The 18644-nt window shown below is 50.5% G+C and overlaps 6 protein-coding genes across 6 annotated transcripts; 3 read left to right on the top strand and 3 right to left on the bottom strand.

The window, feature by feature from the left end:
* Positions 1 to 964: 964 nt before the first annotated feature.
* ANOM_011098 (uncharacterized protein) lies at positions 965 to 1892 on the top strand (the record flags this gene model as incomplete). The annotated part of the gene is made up of 2 exons (XM_015556354.1): positions 965 to 1035; positions 1111 to 1892. 2 exons carry the CDS (start codon positions 965 to 967, stop codon positions 1883 to 1885), a joined length of 846 nt encoding a protein of 281 aa, XP_015401686.1. The 3' UTR covers positions 1886 to 1892.
* A 1073-nt stretch (positions 1893 to 2965) lies between these two features.
* ANOM_011099 (translation initiation factor 2A) lies at positions 2966 to 5331 on the top strand (the record flags this gene model as incomplete). The annotated part of the gene is made up of 7 exons (XM_015556355.1): positions 2966 to 3010; positions 3113 to 3182; positions 3257 to 3328; positions 3383 to 3806; positions 3866 to 4094; positions 4158 to 4988; positions 5030 to 5331. Exons 1-7 carry the CDS (start codon positions 2986 to 2988, stop codon positions 5329 to 5331), a joined length of 1953 nt encoding a protein of 650 aa, XP_015401687.1. The 5' UTR covers positions 2966 to 2985.
* Positions 5332 to 5605: 274 nt separating this feature from the next.
* Positions 5606 to 6760, bottom strand: ANOM_011100 (glycosyltransferase family 8 protein; the record flags this gene model as incomplete). Its single annotated transcript, XM_015556356.1, has 3 exons — positions 5606 to 6065; positions 6181 to 6628; positions 6739 to 6760. 3 exons carry the CDS (start codon positions 6758 to 6760, stop codon positions 5606 to 5608), a joined length of 930 nt encoding a protein of 309 aa, XP_015401682.1.
* A 1091-nt stretch (positions 6761 to 7851) lies between these two features.
* ANOM_011101 (uncharacterized protein) lies at positions 7852 to 9898 on the bottom strand (the record flags this gene model as incomplete). Its single annotated transcript, XM_015556357.1, has 2 exons — positions 7852 to 9778; positions 9840 to 9898. 2 exons carry the CDS (start codon positions 9896 to 9898, stop codon positions 7852 to 7854), a joined length of 1986 nt encoding a protein of 661 aa, XP_015401683.1.
* A 435-nt stretch (positions 9899 to 10333) lies between these two features.
* ANOM_011102 (anaphase promoting complex subunit 1) lies at positions 10334 to 16581 on the top strand (the record flags this gene model as incomplete). Its single annotated transcript, XM_015556358.1, has 2 exons — positions 10334 to 15730; positions 15799 to 16581. The coding sequence occupies 2 exons, from the start codon at positions 10334 to 10336 to the stop codon at positions 16579 to 16581; spliced, it is 6180 nt and encodes a 2059-aa protein (XP_015401684.1).
* Positions 16582 to 16977: 396 nt separating this feature from the next.
* Positions 16978 to 18315, bottom strand: ANOM_011103 (RPAP1 family protein; the record flags this gene model as incomplete). Its single annotated transcript, XM_015556359.1, has 1 exon — positions 16978 to 18315. One exon carries the CDS (start codon positions 18313 to 18315, stop codon positions 16978 to 16980), a length of 1338 nt encoding a protein of 445 aa, XP_015401685.1.
* Positions 18316 to 18644: the final 329 nt, after the last annotated feature.

Consider the following 18644-nt stretch of genomic DNA (forward strand, 5'->3'; position numbering starts at 1 on the left):
AAAAAAAAAAAAAAAAAAACCACGGTAGTTAAGTATGTAGTCCCGAAGTACAAGGCCTCTTTTCCAGTTGACACAAAGCACACCTACTACCTAGTACTAGCTGACTGTCAAACCAGAGGATCTTCAGCCAAGTGCTATCCTCAGGCCCACACTACCCCACTGTGATGCATGATTGGTCGATCCGAGGAACTCCATAACGATGACATCATCGAACTCCTAAAGGGGATTTCCCAAAGTATGACCGTTTGGGTTGTGTCGGTTGCATTACGACGGAAGTTGGTTGAACTTCTATATATACATATGTATACACCCCTATCCACGCAGAGAAAGAGAGAGACAACATTAAATTTGATCAATAAATAACTAATATTTCTATATACTCTACACAAAAAATAATGAGGCAGAGAAAGAGAGAGAGAGAAAAAGAATATGGGTTAAATCATGACTAGTGACGCAGCCCATCTAGCCTCACTTTCATTTCATACATAGTTAGTGACCTACCTAGTATGTAGTAGTTAAGAGTAAAACGAACCCGCTCATTGCATTGTACTCTCCCCCCAACTTCCCGTCTGCATGACGATTCACTCCTATTGGAACCCAAGTTGCCTCCCACACCTTCAAGTTCTCCCCCCCAATTCATCCGTCATTCCACCACTTAACGTTCAATCCTACATCCTCCAGTGTCCTCTAAACTTTTGATCCCTAAGCCGCAGTGGAGTCTGATGCTCTTGCGAAACTCCTACACTATCGTTTCATATTCACCTTATTTTTACTTCATCTCCGGCCATTTCTGCCGTAAAGACTCTTTTCTGTTCTCGGCTGATTGCGTTTCCAACTTGTCGCGCTTCCAGTTGTTCGTCTAGAGACATCTTCAACCGCATTAATCCCCCTAAGTCTTGAAACCGCGAGCATCCTTGGGTGATTTCTCCTCCTTTTTACTTCCTTCCTTCCCGAACAGAAGAAAATGACGACTCCGACTTTGATCAACCTCCCACCCCCTCCCTCTGATCCAGTGACCCCGTCAGATATGGGACCGTAAGCTTCCTTGCCCTTCCTATCGGACTACTTGGTCTATATGATGCACCGAGAGCGATCTAACATTTACTACAGTGGAACCCCAAATTCTGGCACAACATCGCTCTCAGCTTTGTCAACCACCGCCATCAAAGACGGCCATACAGGCCATCCACTGCCACATGGTCGCCATGCCCACCACGCATCTTCTGCATCAACGAATTCTACCACAACTCTGGAGGCAGAGCGAGCCGACCGCATTTCGCGTCTGGCGGGGCTGGAACGGGTGGTAGCCGCCCGGACTAGTGGAGGGTCACAGTCGAACACCACAGTTCCGATGTCGCATACCCCAGGCTATTTTGATACCAGCTCCACATTGAAGGAGAGAAGCACCGTGGGTAGCGCCAGCGCTACGGGCAGCGTGGGCGCTCGTACAACATGGGCGAGCGGCAGTGATGCGTTTGACGCCGACAAGATGAGCGAGGAGCCGGACGATGGAACTTCTAGCGTTGGTAATCTCAGTGATGAAGGCGACGCTAGCCTCGTCGGGTTTGGAGAGGGTGCTAGCACTATCAGCGGGCCGATTTCACATCCAAATCTGAACCGGACATCATCGGCAGGTCGGCCAAGTTCTTTAGGTAGCCCTAGTATTACCCGCGCCAATTTAATGCCTTCAACATCATCTCAACACTCCGGTGACGGCGGAATGATACCAGTGGCATTGTCGCCAACTGGATCAACCACACCCGAACCAGTGCAGGACGCTCGAATGGTCGATGGGATGACTTATGACCCGGATGTGGTTGATACCACTGTGAGAACTCCTCGGCTTGCCACTCCTCTAGGTCGAGATGATTCTAGTAACCTTTAGGGAGATAGGAGTTCGGGCTTATTGTAGGGAAAATCAATGAAACGATAAATGGGCGTTTCTCAACAGCGTCAGGTTTTTTGTCTCTCTTTCCTTCTCTCGTCTTGTCCTGACTCATATCTTCGTTTCTCTGTCCTTTTGCTTTTTTCTCTGGCATTGTATAAGTATCAAAATGAAACGTTCAGTTTTATCATTCCTACTACCCCTCCGATTTCTCCAGTCATATCCAATAATTTCGGAACGTGTGTTCCATACTCCAGAAGCTGTAGGTTAATGAATAGGCCTCTTTCTGTGCTATTGAGAGGCTTATGGCGTTTATTAAATAAACTTTGAGATTGGTCGCCACATTAGAGTAGTGAAGATTACCTAGTAGTATGCACAACCGGCGAAGTTGTCTAGCGAATACACTCCGTAGAGAGGGTCAAATTCATTGATCTTGGTCAAAGAATACCAGGTAAAGATATAGAATCTAAATCGCATTTTAGCTCGCTGTTAGCGGGTTTCAATTGGCGCTTTGAGCTTCTCTGCAGAATTGCCGCCGCAGGTTCTTTTTTTTTCTTTTCCATTTTTTCTGCCCCGAACAAATTTCCCTCGCTTTCTCTTCCTTCCACCGCTTCCCTCGCCCCAATCCACCCTTCTCTCCTCACTCGTCCTCCTCCACTACCACCACCACCTCCCACTCACGCTCCCCTACAGTGTTCCTGTCCCATTTGTTGCTGGCATTGACTTGTCAAGCACCAAGGAATTCTGAGCTTAGAGACCCGACCGCTATTCTGACCGGCCATCTTATTCGCTTTCGGATCCTTTGTGTGTGGGCGGCTGTGTGTCTCGCTGCGTCAGACAAACAACATCTCGCCACGCATAGTTGCAGCACCTTTATCTTCGCTTTTGCCTCCATCCAACCGACGACGGAGAACCACTGAGACTTGGGTTTCTCTGGTATCACTGCTCTATAATTGTCTGTTACACAATCCTATTGGAAATCTTTCCATTCAGCTTCTCTTCGTTGGATTAATCACTGCGACATTGCATCTGCGCGCCCGTTCCGCTGCATTTTACAAATCCTTCATTTTTGCATAAAGAACAGAAGCTAGAGAGTCGACATGGCAGCTCCTACACAGCTTGCTTGTGGGTATCCCTCCTTATTTGCATCGCTTCTTGGTCTTTTAGTGCCATTGTGGATAGACGTTTAAAGGGTACGATGAATGACCATCCGCTAACTCCATGCAGTCCGGACAGTTAAAGGGCTTGGCATCCTCGATGCGGACCCTGTCTATGAGCCATTGTCGGGGTTTGAGAGGTAAATATTTGTCTTCCCCTTGTCTAATCGTCCACGTTGAACTGTGCTGATCTGATGTTTTATCGTACTCGCAGACCTGAGGGGAACCTTCGCTGTAGCGCTTATTCTCCCTGTGGCCGGTATTTTGCATGGGCATCTCCCGAGAAGTATGCTATCTCTTTATATTGAGGAAAGTATTGTGCCTGCTAACTGGCTGTCAGGGTAACTATTATTGATCCTTCCGTCGGACACATCATCACGAATATCCCTGCCGATAACGTTTTTGAGCTGGGATTCTCACCCCTCGGGACCTACTTGATCACTTGGCAGCGTCCGTCGAAGGATGCGAATGGTGATGCAGTCAAGAACTTGAAGGTTTGGAAGATCGTGGAGACGGCACCAGAGAGCAACGGAGATGAACACGCGATTGTGGGCAGTTACGTCCAGAAGTCGCAGACGGGCTGGAACCTTCAGTACACGTCTGATGAGCGTTACTGTGCTCGGGTTGTCACCAACGAGGTTCAATTTTACCAGAGCGACAACCTGTCCAAGCCGTGGAATAAGCTGCATGTGGAGGGGGTGATCGACTTCGCGCTCTCACCCGGAAAGAGTCAGTCTGTTGCCGTATTTGTGCCTGAACGCAAGGTTAGGGAAACTAAAACTCTGTTGCTCGGATCATTGATTGGCTAACGCTGTTATCACAGGGTCAACCCGCTGCAGTCAAGGTGTTCATGGTGCCTCAGTTCGGGGCTCCTGTCTCGCAGAAGACTTTCTTCAAAGGTGACAAGGTTCAGTTGAAATGGAATGCCTCGGGAACTACTCTGCTTGTGCTTGCCCAGACCGAAGTTGATCGGACAGGCAAGAGTTACTATGGAGAGACCACGCTATACCTACTCGGTGCTACGGGTGGTTTTGATTCTCGTGTTGACTTGGGTACGTGCATCGCAGTGCCTGTCGGATCGCCAGAAAGCAAATGCTAATGTGATCATTCTGTAGACAAGGAAGGTCCGATCCACGATGTTACCTGGTCGCCCAACTCTAGAGAGTTTGGTGTTGTCTACGGCTATATGCCAACCAAGACCACGATCTTTAACTTCCGTGGAGTACCGCAGCACAGTTTCCCTCTCGCCCCCCGGAACACCATCTCGTTCTCTCCCCACGGTCGTTTCGTCCTAGTTGCTGGTTTTGGCAACTTGGCCGGCCAAATGGACATCTATGATTTGGAGAAGAATTACTTTAAGATCGCTACCGTGGAAGCGTCGAATGCCAGTGTTTGCGAATGGTCTCCCGATGGAAAATTTATCCTGACGGCTACCACGAGTCCCCGTCTCAGAGTGGATAACGGTGTTCGTTTGTGGCATGTCAGCGGTGCTCTGGTGTACAACGAAGACATGCACGAGCTCTACGACGTATATTGGAGACCGCAATCCACCACACAGCACCCTCTTGGTGATCCGTTCCATCCGCTCCCGACGCCCCATCCATCTGCTGTTGCGTACCTGAGCACGAGGAAGGCTCCTGTGAAGCCTGCGGGTGCCTATCGCCCACCGGGCGCTCGTGGTCAGCTTACGCCACTTGCATTCAAGCGAGAAGATCAGGGCGGTGCTGCCTTTGTCCGGGACGGGGCAAACGGTGGAGCCCTGAATGGCTTGGGCAAGCCACGGAGACGTGAAGTTCCTGGTGCTGATCCGGTTGAGGAATATCTTCCTCCGGGAGCCGCTCCTGGAGGAGGGGTTGCTCTACCCCCGGGTGCGGATCAGCCCGAGAAGTTATCCAAGTCCGCCGCCAGGAACAAGAAGAAGCGTGAAGCGAAGAAGCTGAAGGATGGTGAGGATGGGCAGCTACCCGCGGTCCGGAATCCCATGGAGACAAGGGCCACCACGAGCGTAGCCGCTCCAAGGCCAACAATTCTGAGCGCAAGAACGCCCACCAGGCCAATGGCGCATCGCCCGCTTCGACCAAGCCGAGCAATAACGCTGCAGCAGAAGCTGCAGGTGCACCCACCGCACAAGAGAAGAAGATCCGCGGACTTCTGAAGAAGATTCGTGCGATCGACGAGCTGAAAATGCGCCTTGCGGGTGGAGAGAAGTTGGAGGATACGCAGCTAAAGAAGATCCAGACCGAGGAATCGGTGCGCAAGGAGTTGGAATCGCTGGGTTTCAACGGATAGATGTGCGATTGAAGCCCTCGATCAGTGAATCACACGAACACCTTGAATACGATTCACACTCTGGTTGGCTTATTGGTTCTGAGTGTAAATATAGTCTACGTGGCTGATCTTGCTTTATTCCGACCTTTCTATCATCTGATGTCTATCTATGGCGTTCTATCCACGCCTACCAGGGGAGCTAAGGTATATGTACTGTATATACATTGGATGTGTGAAAAGACCATGAATCACGAGCAAAACCAATATAAATCGAGAGCATGTCCTGACAGCCGCCTCAATGACCGTCCGTAATCCCTTTCTTCACTTCCAACTGTTGCCTCTGCCTATTCACCTCCCACCACCAATGACTTAGTTCGTCCATCTCGTTATCGGGATCCTCATGCCATGGCTTTTTAGCAAAGATGTAATGCACATTCTTCACCTCTTCATCTCTCCAGATCGCGTCGTGCACTCCAGCCCAGCGTAACGTTTTCAGCGCATTATACACATACGGCAATGCCACCCATCGACCCCGAAACACGTCCGACAAGAGTTCCTGATCGGGAAAATCATATTTATCTGTGCGATCCGGCATGTTAAGTCCAGCCTGGATCTCCGCCCAGGCCGATATGCTGGGGCGCACGACCAAGAGGCCACTGTTCAGCATGGCAACACCGGCCGCGGCAGGGGCGCCGGATGTCTGCGCTCGGACGGGATCCGAATGCTGGCTTGTGAAGGCACAGTTCTTGGGTATCCTGTTATGCATACATCACATCGGTATGAACGCCATGCGGGGTTCCATCCTTAGGATTGGGAACAATTGAAAAACACAGAAAAAGAGGGGATGGGGTACGATGGATTGCAACATACCACGTCTTGGGATAATGTGGCTTGTTCAGCGGATTACAGGCGCACGCATGACTTGCTGCGAATACCCTCTCCTGTTTGTTCTCCTCGCTGCTCGGTGGCTCGTCCAGTGGTACACTCATCAGCTCATCCATGTTCTTGCGCACCAGCATATCTCCGTCCAGGAGGACAATGCGGTCGTACTCCACCAGCGAGAACACGATCAGCTTGTTCCATGTTTCGGCGAAGCGGGGATCCTGGAGGAAGACTCTGTTCTGGCCTGGTTGTACGCTGGGGACGGCTTGGGTGCGGATTCCGCGCGCCTGAAGCGCTGCCAGGCCCTCGGCGGGGAACGTGGAGGTGTAGAATGCGATGAAGGGGTAGGCTGTTTCGGTGGCTTGAAGGGAGTGTGAAAGGGTGAGGATGCCCGGAAGGTAGGAGAGGTTGGTTATTAGGGAGGCCCAGACTTTCTCTATTGTAGTTGGGGTGTTGTTAGCCTCGTGCAACCTGGCTCCTTTGTTTCGGTGGTGGTGGTGTAGCTCTTATCAGGGCAAATTCCGGATACATTGAGAGCTCGCTTACCGCGTTTCGGTTGTTGGGCCATGATGAATGTATTAAAGTGGGTTCAATTGCGGGGTACTTCTGTCTAGATAGTAGAGGCGACTGGGCTTTTAAAGTACAATTAGTGAGAGTCAACTCTGGAAATGATGATCATCGTGGGGTTCATCATTTATCGGATTTAATTAACTAAATCTTATCAGTGACAGGTGCTGATTACTCATCCGATTTGATCTTATCTCCGCCTTTGCATCTACATACTGAATTGTCCTACGTACAGTGATCCTCTTGTCTTTTACGCCGTATATGCTACGCTTGTACTTGTGCCAACCTCTACCTAGAATGTACCCATTCTCTTCCACGGCTTCATTTTTACCGTCCCGTCAGTTGGCCTGGCTGTTGTCCGTCTCCCATACCGAAACTGATGTGGAGCCGTCCAGAACCATGTCCGTATCAATTGACAGGCATTGGTCTTGCTACAAGCAGGACAGATCAGTCACAGTATAGGTCGACAAGAAGAAAAACAGTCAACCCAGTCCGTACTGGTGGGGGGTGGTGGCCGAAGAAATGCCACCGTTAGAAACCGAAGTCCAGCGTACTGGTTCGATGGGAATGGCCGGAGGCCTCTTGATATATCGCAGCTGATACAGAGCTTATCCTTCTTTGACGAAAGGATTTCAAGGCATGGTCCTCGCCTTGCGCTCCACCTTGCAGCGCGAATCCCCTCAATATCAAAAACCGAGAGGGAAAGAAAAGAAAAGAAAAGGAAACAGAGAGAGACAGATAGATGAACCGTTGATATGTTCAATTGGGTATCGTTAATTTATATGAGCAACCACATCGTAAATCTCGGCTTTTTAATAGCAGAGTAGATGGGTATCCAGTATTAAGCAAGGATCGTTAAATATGGCAGTGTTGAGATCGCTTTTGCGTCAGTCTCTCTATCGGTCGATGACAAAGCATATGTTCAACTAATTCCAACTTAGTTGCGCCGCACATCAGCTTCGAACAGGTTATGTAGTCGATGATGCGATACCAGAACGAAACCATGACTACCAACAACGGGTTTGCGGTTGCATCAGAGAGAGGTCCATACTCTCCAAGATCTAGGTTCCACCAGTGTGAAGCATTCCTTGTTCAGGTGAAAATCCGCGCCCGCTTAATAGGACTCCCCATTCGGAGGGATTGATTACCGCTGGCCATCCCACTCAGTAGTCGATCCATTCCTTCAACATCAAGTTCACCACGCCGAAGCTTGAGCTGATCAGTCTCTGCGGTCGGTGTCTCGTTCACTGGCCCAAGAAGTGCAGGAGATTCATCCGGCTCATTCAGTCTTGGAGTAAGGACTATAATTCGGTGTTCTGCAACGAGAAGAGCATCATGATCTCCACCTTCAGCTTGGCGAGTCTGGCGAGAAGCGGCAGGAAGGTGGCCAATGCCCTTCAAATGTTCCCCCATTAAGGTGATATCTTGGATGGCGGAAACTCGGCAGCGGTTAGACGCATCAAAGGTTCCGGTTGCTTTGACAGCATTCCGCCACAAGGACAGCAAACTTGGAATGACAGCACTCTGGTTGCCGTGTCGCAACAGAATCGACTCGTCAGGTAGCGAATCACGGTATGAATTGGTTTGATAGACAGAGATTTCGCCGCACAAAGATGGCATAATTGAACCAACCATGGCGCCCTTCAGCAAAGTATCTTCACGCACACGCTTAGTATGTGGCGTCAAGGGTGCGAATTTAGGACGCTGTTCCGCGATAGGCCCACCTGTTTCAGTTCGGGCTCCTGACAGCGGACTCAAGATCCGACCACTGACAGAAAAAGCAGTCAAGGATCCGCCAGTCACCCCCTGTACACTGGATTGACGCTGGAGTGGGCCCTTTATGGTTCCTGGGCCTGCCCCTTCGAGATCCCACACTCCCCATTCACCATCCGCCATGAGAACCATAATAGCCCGTCCACCAAGCACCCATTCTGCATTAACTATAGTTTTACGCCGGGGTACCCCTGAGGGGGACTGCTCAAACCCAGGATAGAGACTGATCAGCCACTTTCCGTCTGTTTCCGACGTTTCAAAATCATTTTGAGGACTGGATGACCTGCGCGAAGCTTTGGATGGCTTCATCGAGAAGCACGAGTAGACCTTGACACATCCGCTATGAAAGGCGACAAGTAGTGTCGAGTGTCGTGGTGACGGATATGGTGATGGGTTGAAAGCGATGTTTTGGGCTGGGGCCGGCAGATAACGGCGCTTCGACTCGATATCATCCTCGCCTAAACGGTACAACACTTCACTGCGATCTGTCTCTTCCACAACTGGGATCCGATGTATTATAAGTAGGCCCGACGACTCAGCAGAATGAGTAGCGACAAGAAGGTCCCATCTCCCTGGCCTATGTCTATTAGATCCACTTTGACTTTGAGCCATGTCCTCATCTCCCTGCGGCTCACTCGCTTGATATGTAAAAGCAATCCCCACTCCCCTTGGGATCTCTTGGTGTGATACTCCGCCGCTAATCGACAACGTCTGAACCCACGAGGAGATCTCGAATTGAGTAGGGTGCGGAGGAGCCAGGGGTAGTGTCACAACTCGGGTGGAAAGATCAGCGCACACGGCTGAGATGACCATATATTTTCTCAAAATGGGCGGGAAAGGATCGAGCGATGAACGTGAGGACTCAGGCAGAATGCGAGGGACAGCCAATTCAACAACCCTGGTCCCAAGAGGTATATCAATCTGACGCAGCACGTTTTCGTATGGGAAAAGGGGATCAATCTCGGGCTCGTCTTCTTCAAACCCATAACTTGGTTCTTCGTTTTTCTGGGGTTCAACAGAGCTCTCATCATCAGAATCAATGATCATGATGGCGTCGTCGTTGCTGCGGTTGGTTTTCTCTTGCGGTTGGTCCTTAGAGGCCGACGGCTTCCTGTCCGTAAATGGTCTTCCACCTCGCCAAATTACCTTCAACCCGTTTTCATACCCATATATTATAATTGATGAGCCATTAGGGGCGAGGACAGGATAGCCCTTGGCGGTGTAGACGCGATGAGGAAGTTGGTAGCTGCATGAAAAGATTACTGTAAGTGCTGATAGTGTAGTTGAATGAAAAGGAGTCCTTTTACCTTAGTTGTAGGCCGTCATCTCTAGACCGGGCCAAAGGCCTAGAGGGAAAGGATGGCATGGTGCTTGATATGCGATCGAGGTCTTTTGTTGGACTGTACAGCTTCCAAGGGCGAGCTCAAATTCGTCCGCACGGCAATGAGGAAATTCAACCCTTGAGTTGGAGAGATCAATCAGTGACAATAGAGGGAGATATTACACTCAAGGCTAGCCAAGTTCAAAGGGTGATGGGTTCAAGGTGGAGGAAAGATAAAGTTGTTGTGGTGTGTTGCAGAGTGAAAAAAGCAGCTGATTAAAGAAATGGTCTGAAAGCTCCGCCGCGTCCAGCGCGTCACCCACCGGGCAGGTTCCACGCTGCTTGTTGAATGTTGACACAGCGACCGGCTTGACACCAGCTCACTCGTATTTGATAGCGCTGATGGGCAATGAACATGTTCTCGCTTCTGGCTGCCATTGCCAGTGATTCTACCACGACATCTATTTATTTGCGCCGATAATGGCTACTGTCCGATCCCTTGGCCTCCACCAACCTTCGGCCATACCTTTTCTCGTTGCGGAGGGCTTACTACCTGCCGATCCGTCTGACGATCACTATGCGTGGACATCTAGTGTCGATATAGGCCCAAATGGCCCCGTTGAGGATGAGATCGTCTGGACGAAAGGCTGTGTGGTCTGGTCTAGAGCTGGGGTTGTCCAGAGGGTGTACCGGTTGGATCTCGAAAAGGAGGAGATTAGGCATGCGCTTTTGACGAATTTCTCAGTCGGTCAGATTAAAAGAACCAATGGTAATGCTTCGCAGGCGACTAAGGAAAGTTTGTTCCGAACGAGCAATGACCCTGGTCGGAGTCGCGGTTTCCATGGCCAACAGAATGGGGAAGAATCGAGACTGGAAGCCTCCGGCGTGACCTTAAATATACGCGGTAGAGGTGCCCAAGGAGCAAATGACTCTGACTCGACAAGAGCATTGGTTGTGGTCCTCAAGTCTCAAGCTCATATCTTCTTCCTAGCTGGAAACAGTCACGTCGTTCCGCTACCATTTGAGGTGGATTCAATATTCGCGACCCCGAAGGGTCTTTTGTTTCAGAGGAAAATGTATGAGGAAGACAAAAAGGACACGAATCTCTGCCCAATGGCGCCTCCAAATTCGTTCATGTCAACCTTGCCTACGACAGTGGACTTCCGTGCATCACAATCTCTAGAAATCCCTTCTATCAAGGGAAAGAGGCCATCATTGACGGTATCTCCTGCTCCGGGCACTAGTCTGAGGTCACCGCGTAAGCAGCCCGACTTGCCTAGAGTGTTCTCCCTCATGGACCCGTATTCTGAAATGGGCCTTGTTGTGACGAATCAGACTTCTCGCTTTTTACAAAGTAGTGTTACCAGCAGACCTTCTGGGCTGGATGTTCTGGGTGCAGCGGATGAGATCATATATGTCTCCCCCAAGGATGAGCTCTTAGAGTCTAATAGGAATCTGATTAGCGGCCCTCTAATCTTCGTGGTAACCGTCAATGTTAATACCGGGCTGTACACTATCTGGACAGCACGTTACAGGGAAGATGAGGCCAACCCCTCGTCTAAAAAAAAAGGACGACGTGAGACAGGTGGTACTTGGTCAAAGCGACGTAGCTCACATTTTGGAATGGCAACGGGAACAACAACTCCGGGAGCTCGCCCATCAGCTGCTAGAGAGAGCTTTGGTCCTAGGAGCGATAACTGGAATACACCGGGCCTGTCTCATTCGCAGTACTCTACTGATGGAAAACCAGATGAAGATGACCTTGCTTCTAAATTTGGCCAAGATTTCGGTGATATTGGAGTTCCCCTCAAGACTTCTCGACGGGTTAGCTCTCTACTCGCTAGAGCCGATCTTGCAACTGGCCAGGATAGGATTACCTTTTCAGACCTTGCTACAGGAAGTCAATCGAGTTCTATGCCACATGGAAACCTCCGACAGTCAATAGGTGCTGGAAGCAGCCGCGGAAGCTTCGGCTTCAATCCTAGAGCTTCTCTACCGCCAGGAAATGGTTCGGTTTATAGTACCACTACCAGCTTTGCGGATGCTCCAGTTGACAGGCTTCTGGAGGAGCTTAACAGTGAAAGTTTTTTCGAAGGGCTTGATAATATGGATCTTAAAGAATCAGCATCAGGCCTTCCGGAGGAAGTCCTACTGTCAAAAGTTGAAAGCTTTTCCTCTAGATTCTCAGAAAACTTCCAGGCACCAGCCAAGTCAAAGTCATCCCGAAAGTCGAAAATCATTACAGTGTGCCCCTCAGAAGGTGCGAGCTCGCAGAACGGTAACTCAGCGGTTTTGGCTCTTTGTGTTGTTGAACAAGACGCAAAGTCCATGACGGTCGTAAATCTACGAGCCGACAGGGTCTCTATACCGAAGAAAGATTCAGTATTTTCTAAGAGAATGAAGAAAAAGAAAACACCTGATGAGCGTTCGCTACTCGTCCAGGCGACTAGCGTACAGCACTTCTCGGGCATACGCGATGCTTGTAAGATCACTGATGGAGATATTTCACGGATCATGACCTTGAGCACCGCAGATGACGGACAGCATGAGCTGCTGTTACAAACTCCTTGGAGCAGGCCAATCACCGTTGATGTGCCGAGAAAACTGATGTTATATGAGCCCTACGGGATTTCGGCTACTACGTCTGTAAACCGTCCACGAGAAAGCGGTATGAACAGGCTTATGACTGATTATTTCACAATTACCGGTCTGGATCACGCTACCATTCGAGGGAGAGTTGACCTGATAGACTCTGAAAAGCGGAAGCATAGGCTACGAATCCAGATGGAACCCAGCAATGAACTTGTAAAGAGTGTCTTCAGAATCTGTCGGTTCGTTTTGCCTGACTCAGAGAAAGCCGGGGACGGAATATTAACGGCCTGGTGGGAAACAATGAAATGGCTTCGCGAAAAGGAAACCACCGAAAGCGACCCCGAATGGACCGCGATGGTAATAGTCTTGTTCGCCATGGCAATTCCTTTCATCGACAGTGACCACTCGCGGACGCCTGCACAGCGCACACGTAGAAAGAAAGCCCTGCTACGCTCAAGCAGCGGAAGCCACGTGGACTTGGAGAGCTGGGAAACGATGTTAGACCAAGAGGCAGGATCCGCCGGCGTTGTGCCATCATGGATAAACAACAGCACTTGGGGGTGGATCGTCGATCAAGATGCTGAAGAAGAACGCAATGCTCCCTCCGGGAGGAAGTCTGTGAAGACTGAGCAGACAGGTTCCAGTCAGTTAACATACCGCAAGAATTCTTACTTGCTGCGATGTGCGGCTTTGACTCGCGAATTTTTGCAGACCCCAAAGGGTATCGCTGCTGTAGGCTCAGATGGCCATCTTCCAACAGCGCTTTCCTATAGCCAAAATCTAAGACAGACCGCCTTGTGCACGATACTGGTCGGGCTACATCTTCTTCGTGAAGAGCAGAAGTTGTCAATCTGCGAAAGCGAGGAGTCCCGCAAATCCTTGGGCCTTCTCGCTCCGATCTTAGCCCAAATTGGAGGGTGGTTAGGATGGGAGTCCTGGAATTGGTCTGAAAATGGTTATTATGGTTTGGAGATTGCCAGTATCAATCGCTGGCAGTTTGAAGATACGCGAATTTCGATGCTGGATGTACCCCATGAGCAATTTTCGCCCCCTTCAGTCTTCAGTTTCGTGGAGACTGGGTGGCACCAGTCTTCTCCCTTTTTCACTCTACTAAATCTGGTAACTGGATCAGATTATACCCCGAGGAAGGGGAGAATGTGGCAGGAATGTTTTATGCTCACACCAAGAACATTGGCATTGGACGGTTTTCTCTCCGAAGTACATAGCATCTCAACGCCACTCGATAGGATAAAGCTTCTTCACCGCTGGGGTTTTACTAGAAGTATCATTGAGACATTTCCGGAGGGCGTCAGTACACCTTTGTACGAAGCCATTATGCGATCTCAAATGCATGCCTCAACGTCTTGGAGCTCGACGCTTCTAGAGCTGGTAGATCGCGAAGATCTCAGCATCTCGATGCGTAATGATAACACATGCGCTCCATCTGCATGGCAGCCTGCCGTGTCACATGAAGCAATGCGCGACGTGCACCATATCGGTGTCTCCGCCTTGGACATCGACGCGATCAACTCTTTCGAAGCATCTGCCGAGGCAGATAGGTTCTCTGTGACTAAATTGATCTTCCGCGAGGACAAACGGTTCATTGAAGCTGCTAGACTGCTGAATCAATCCAAGGCTCCTGTAGCAGAGTGTGTCCCAGAGCCTGATTGGAATGACTCGGATTTACTGGAGGCGCAGAAAGAGGTAGTTCAACTTGTTACGCTTCGAACGTTGTCCATCCCTACAGGGCGAGCTATGCTAGCATTCAGTGGACGACTGCCTTTGCTAACTGAGAAGCTCCCAATTCCTTCTTTCTCGCTTCAGTGTGTCATGAAACCATCGAATGTAACGATAAGTGCAGACCGAAGCTCTTTCAGTGAGGAGAAGGTTTGCTGGGCCTTCTTTCATAATGGTGTTTCTACCGGTCTCGCAATATCCAAAAACTCCAAGGGCATCGATACCTCGTGGATTCTTTTCAACAAACCGCAAGAGCTTACAAATCGGCACGCTGGCTTCTTGTTGGCCCTGGGTCTCAATGGGCACCTGAAGTCTTTAGCCAAGTGGGTAGCTTTTAAGTACTTGACACCGAAGCATACAATGACATCTATTGGTCTGTTGCTGGGTCTATCAGCATCGTACCTGGGTACAATGGATACTTTAATCACCCGTCTCTTGTCTGTTCATGTGACGAGGATGCTTCCTCTTGGTGCCGCCGAGCTGAACCTGTCGCCGCTAACCCAAACTGCGGGTATCATGGGGATTGGCTTACTATATTGTGGCTCCCAGCACCGAAGAATGAGCGAAGTGATGTTATCAGAGATCGAGAACGTGGACCAGGAGGAAAGCTCCCCAGGTCGAGAGGATTTGCGTGACGAGGGGTACCGCTTAGCTGCCGGATTCGCGCTCGGGTTTATAAACCTAGCAAAGGGAAAGGATTTACGAGGAATGCGAGACATGCATATTGTAGAAAGACTGTTAGCTGTGGCGGTTGGGACGAAGAACGTTGACTTGGCGCATGTTCTTGACCGGGCCACTGCCGGTGCAACGATCGCGCTGGCGATTATATTCATGAAGACGAACGACGAAACTCTGGCCCAGAAGATCAACATCCCTGACACAACAGTACGCTACGACTATGTCCGACCAGATCTGTTCCTGCTCCGTACACTTGCCCGGCATGTCATTATGTGGGATAATATCCAACCTAGTGACGAATGGTTTGTCCAAAGCCTTCCAGGGATCTACCGCCGCCGATACCGTCTGACCGGCGTTCGTCGACTGAAAAGCGAAGATATGCCGTTTTTCAACATCATTGCTGGTCTTTGCTTTACGCTTGGACTCCGCTATGCTGGTTCTGCCCAGACGACGGTGCGTGATATTCTACTCTCATATCTTGACCAGTTTATCCGCATCTGTAGACTCCCCGCTGTTAACTACGATGGGAAACTCGCAAGGAATTCTGTCCGCCACTGCCAGGACGTTGTGGCCCTTTCGGCGGCAACGGTGATGGCAGGGACCGGGGACCTGGCGTTGTTTCGGCGCTTACGCTCTCTGCATGGGCGTGTGGATACTGATACACCATATGGCAGTCATATGGCAGCACATATGGCGATCGGGCTGCTTTTCTTGGGAGGGGGCAGTTATACGCTCGGCACATCCGACCTGGCTATAGCGTCGCTCATCTGTTCCCTATACCCAGTCTTTCCGACAACAGTGCTTGATAACAAATGTCACCTGCAAGCATTCAGGCATTTGTGGGTTCTCGCGGCCGAACCGCGCTGCTTTGTGCCGCGTGACATAGATTCTGGCCGACCCATATCCATGCCAATTACTGTGACAAACACTGGCGGCAGTACCCGGAAGATTACCGCGCCTTGCCTCCTCCCCGAACTAGGTCTATCGCTAAGGTGGAAGTGCGCAGCGCCGATTACTGGCCTCTGGTCCTAGACTTTACACTTAATTCTGCTCTCCGAGAGAAATTCCGACACGGTGACCAGTCAGTGTATCTACGACGGAAAGCGACGTACAACCCAACCGGTTCGTCTGCGTTTGTTTCGACATTATCAGGGCTCAGCGAAGCACAGGACATCCTTCCCTCGTCTACATCCGCGTCAAACCGTGGCAAGGGACTACCACCGGCAGCGTGGCCGAACATCGCTACACTACTGTCCGATGCTACTACTCCCACTCCTCCGTCGTCACCGGTGCAGAGCATGTGGGAGTGGATATTTAGCCTCAAGTCGCTGCATGGATTGGATGTCCGCGAAAAGGCACTCGTGCTGCCATCATCATTCCCAGCACGCACACGCACCCCAAGCACCAATGCCGTTTCGTATGCGCCATGGTTACGGCAGTCGGCGGTTGACAGCAAGCTCGTGGTTGAGGACATTGTGCAGAATCTTGCACAATGCCATCCTGATGAGATTCGCGATCGCTTATGGCAATTGCGACTTCTGTTCAATTGGGTCGACTCTTCTTCCGACGAACGGGTGCAGGAAATCGAAGAAGAGGCTGGGACATCCGATGATGCAGTTCCAAGGATATCTGGCCAATCGCAAGGGCTTTGGCTACGACAGGATTTTGTGGAAGAGGCACGCTGGAAGGTCTGGGGCGTTCAGACTGGTGACTATGTTTAATGCAGTATGCTCTGTAATGCTTGGTTATGTTCTTATGCATGATATGATTCGGGATCTTGAGAGTACTTTGAGTCGGCTTTCTCCTTGTCCTCTCTGTTCACCCCATTTACGTTGTTGCTTCTCGTCAGAGTCGATAGTTCTTTATACCATCTCATCGGAAGTAATATAGATTACAGTATCCGACGCCATAAGACCACAGAGCGTCATGTCCGGTCAATCCAACTGTTTTTTGTTCATTATGTCTTCATTATCTGGGGTCATCGTGTGCCGGTGCAGTTGCACATGTGGCCGTTCCTCCTCTTTCTTTGTAAAAGAAAGAAAAGAAAGAGAGAAAGAGAGAGAGAGAGAGAGTTATTTCTTTTCAGCTTCCCCCTTTCCTTCGACAAATATATGAGGCTATTGAGACCTAACGGCCCCTTCTTTTAAAACTCCTCGGTCTCCACTACCGCCCATCTGCCAAAGCCATACGCCTTCGACAGCCCACGCAGTAGCACTGGCATGATGACCAACGCCTCCCTTAGACCTCGTCGGGTCCGGTCCCTGCTTCTCTGTTCCGTGGTCCTTCCCTGAGCGAGTTGTCCCAGTTGATGTCCCATCGGCTTCAGCTAGCATGGAAGCGACTACACCCTCGCGTTCAATGACAGACCACAGTCCTTCTACCAGGGTGCTCCCACGTTCTCCAAACTGACCTTTCCCGAGACGGAAGAGAATACGACCCAAGACCTGCCAGGCGATACACCGTTGAGCGGGAAAGGAGGATCGGCTAAGAATGGCTAGCTCGGGTATGGTGTAACCAGCGGCATGAGGATCTTTACCATGATGGTGAAGACCTAAGTTAGTGGGGAGAGCAAGAGATGTGGTGGGAGAGAGCAGTGTGCCGAGGAAAGAGAAGCGGAGCGCAGCGGGGTGAACGGCTTCTGCGTTGCTGGCCGGGTGGTAGGCTGATGTCGCGTCTGGTGCATCCGAGTCTGCGGAAGGAGGCTGAAGCCAGGACAGAGAAGACGGGTCGTGGGTGATGTTAGGGAAATAGTGGGCCTGAAGGTCAGACAAAAACGACGGGGATGATGGGTCAAGGTTAGGCATGGGATTAAGTTGTGACGGCGGAGTGGGAAAGTGAACGGAACTAGGAAGAGGGGATTCAAAGGCAGGTCGGAGGTCATCAGGCATTTGCGCGGGGGGAAGGTCATCTCGATGAGTTTGTTTGTCTTGGGAGGTCGAAGGTTTGGTTTCGAGAACAGGCTCGGGTGGAGGAGTTGCTGCGTCGGCGTGGTCTAGCTGAGGTTTGATGGACGCGGATGGATTCGACCGAGTGTCAGTCTTGGGCTCCTCTGAGTCAATACGGGCTCTGCGAAGGAACCGTTCAAGCAACGAGGGATCTATGGATGCCATGAGCTCCTCTCGTTCTTGTTGGATCTGGTCGGGCGACATGGACGCTAACTGCCGACGGTTTTCATCGTCAATCATCCTTTTTTCGTCATCCCGACTAGCAGTTGAAGTGTTTGTAGTGGAAGCGTCTTCTCGACGTTGTTTAAAAGCGGACTGCTTTACGCGACGACGATGAGCAGGAAACCCAGCTGCAGCAGGTTTGGGTGGAGCTGGAGCGGCAGCGGGCGAGCGTTCGCGGATTTCGCCGATCATTCCAGGAAGTGAGATGGAGGAAGCGGGGGGTGCAGATGAGGGCTGGTCATCATCGGAATCTAGATCGAGAACAAATCTTTCCCCGCGAAATGCCATGGTCACGTTGATGAGGATGTTTTTGACTTAAAAGATGGATTGGCTGATTATCGGAGATAAAGAAAAAAGCATCAAACTAAAATTAAATCGGGAACTGCATGAAGGATGAGTCAGCATGCGGCTCAAAAGCTAAATGACGGGGCGCTAGACCGCTCTTGGGATAGCGTATCACCTGATGGTCTTTCCGGATTGGGGAACGCACGTCCGATCATCTGATTTGAATCTGGAGTATAAGTTGAAGTTCATCGATATCACAACATCTCCTCTGGTCGGGTCGAGCCTAGAGGGTTATATCCCTCTATTTCCGTGGGAGACGATCATCACTGCAA

The sequence above is a fragment of the Aspergillus nomiae genome (genome assembly GCF_001204775.2).
Source record: "Aspergillus nomiae NRRL 13137 chromosome Unknown contig00545, whole genome shotgun sequence".
In the NCBI taxonomy this organism is placed as follows: Eukaryota; Fungi; Ascomycota; class Eurotiomycetes; order Eurotiales; family Aspergillaceae; genus Aspergillus; species Aspergillus nomiae.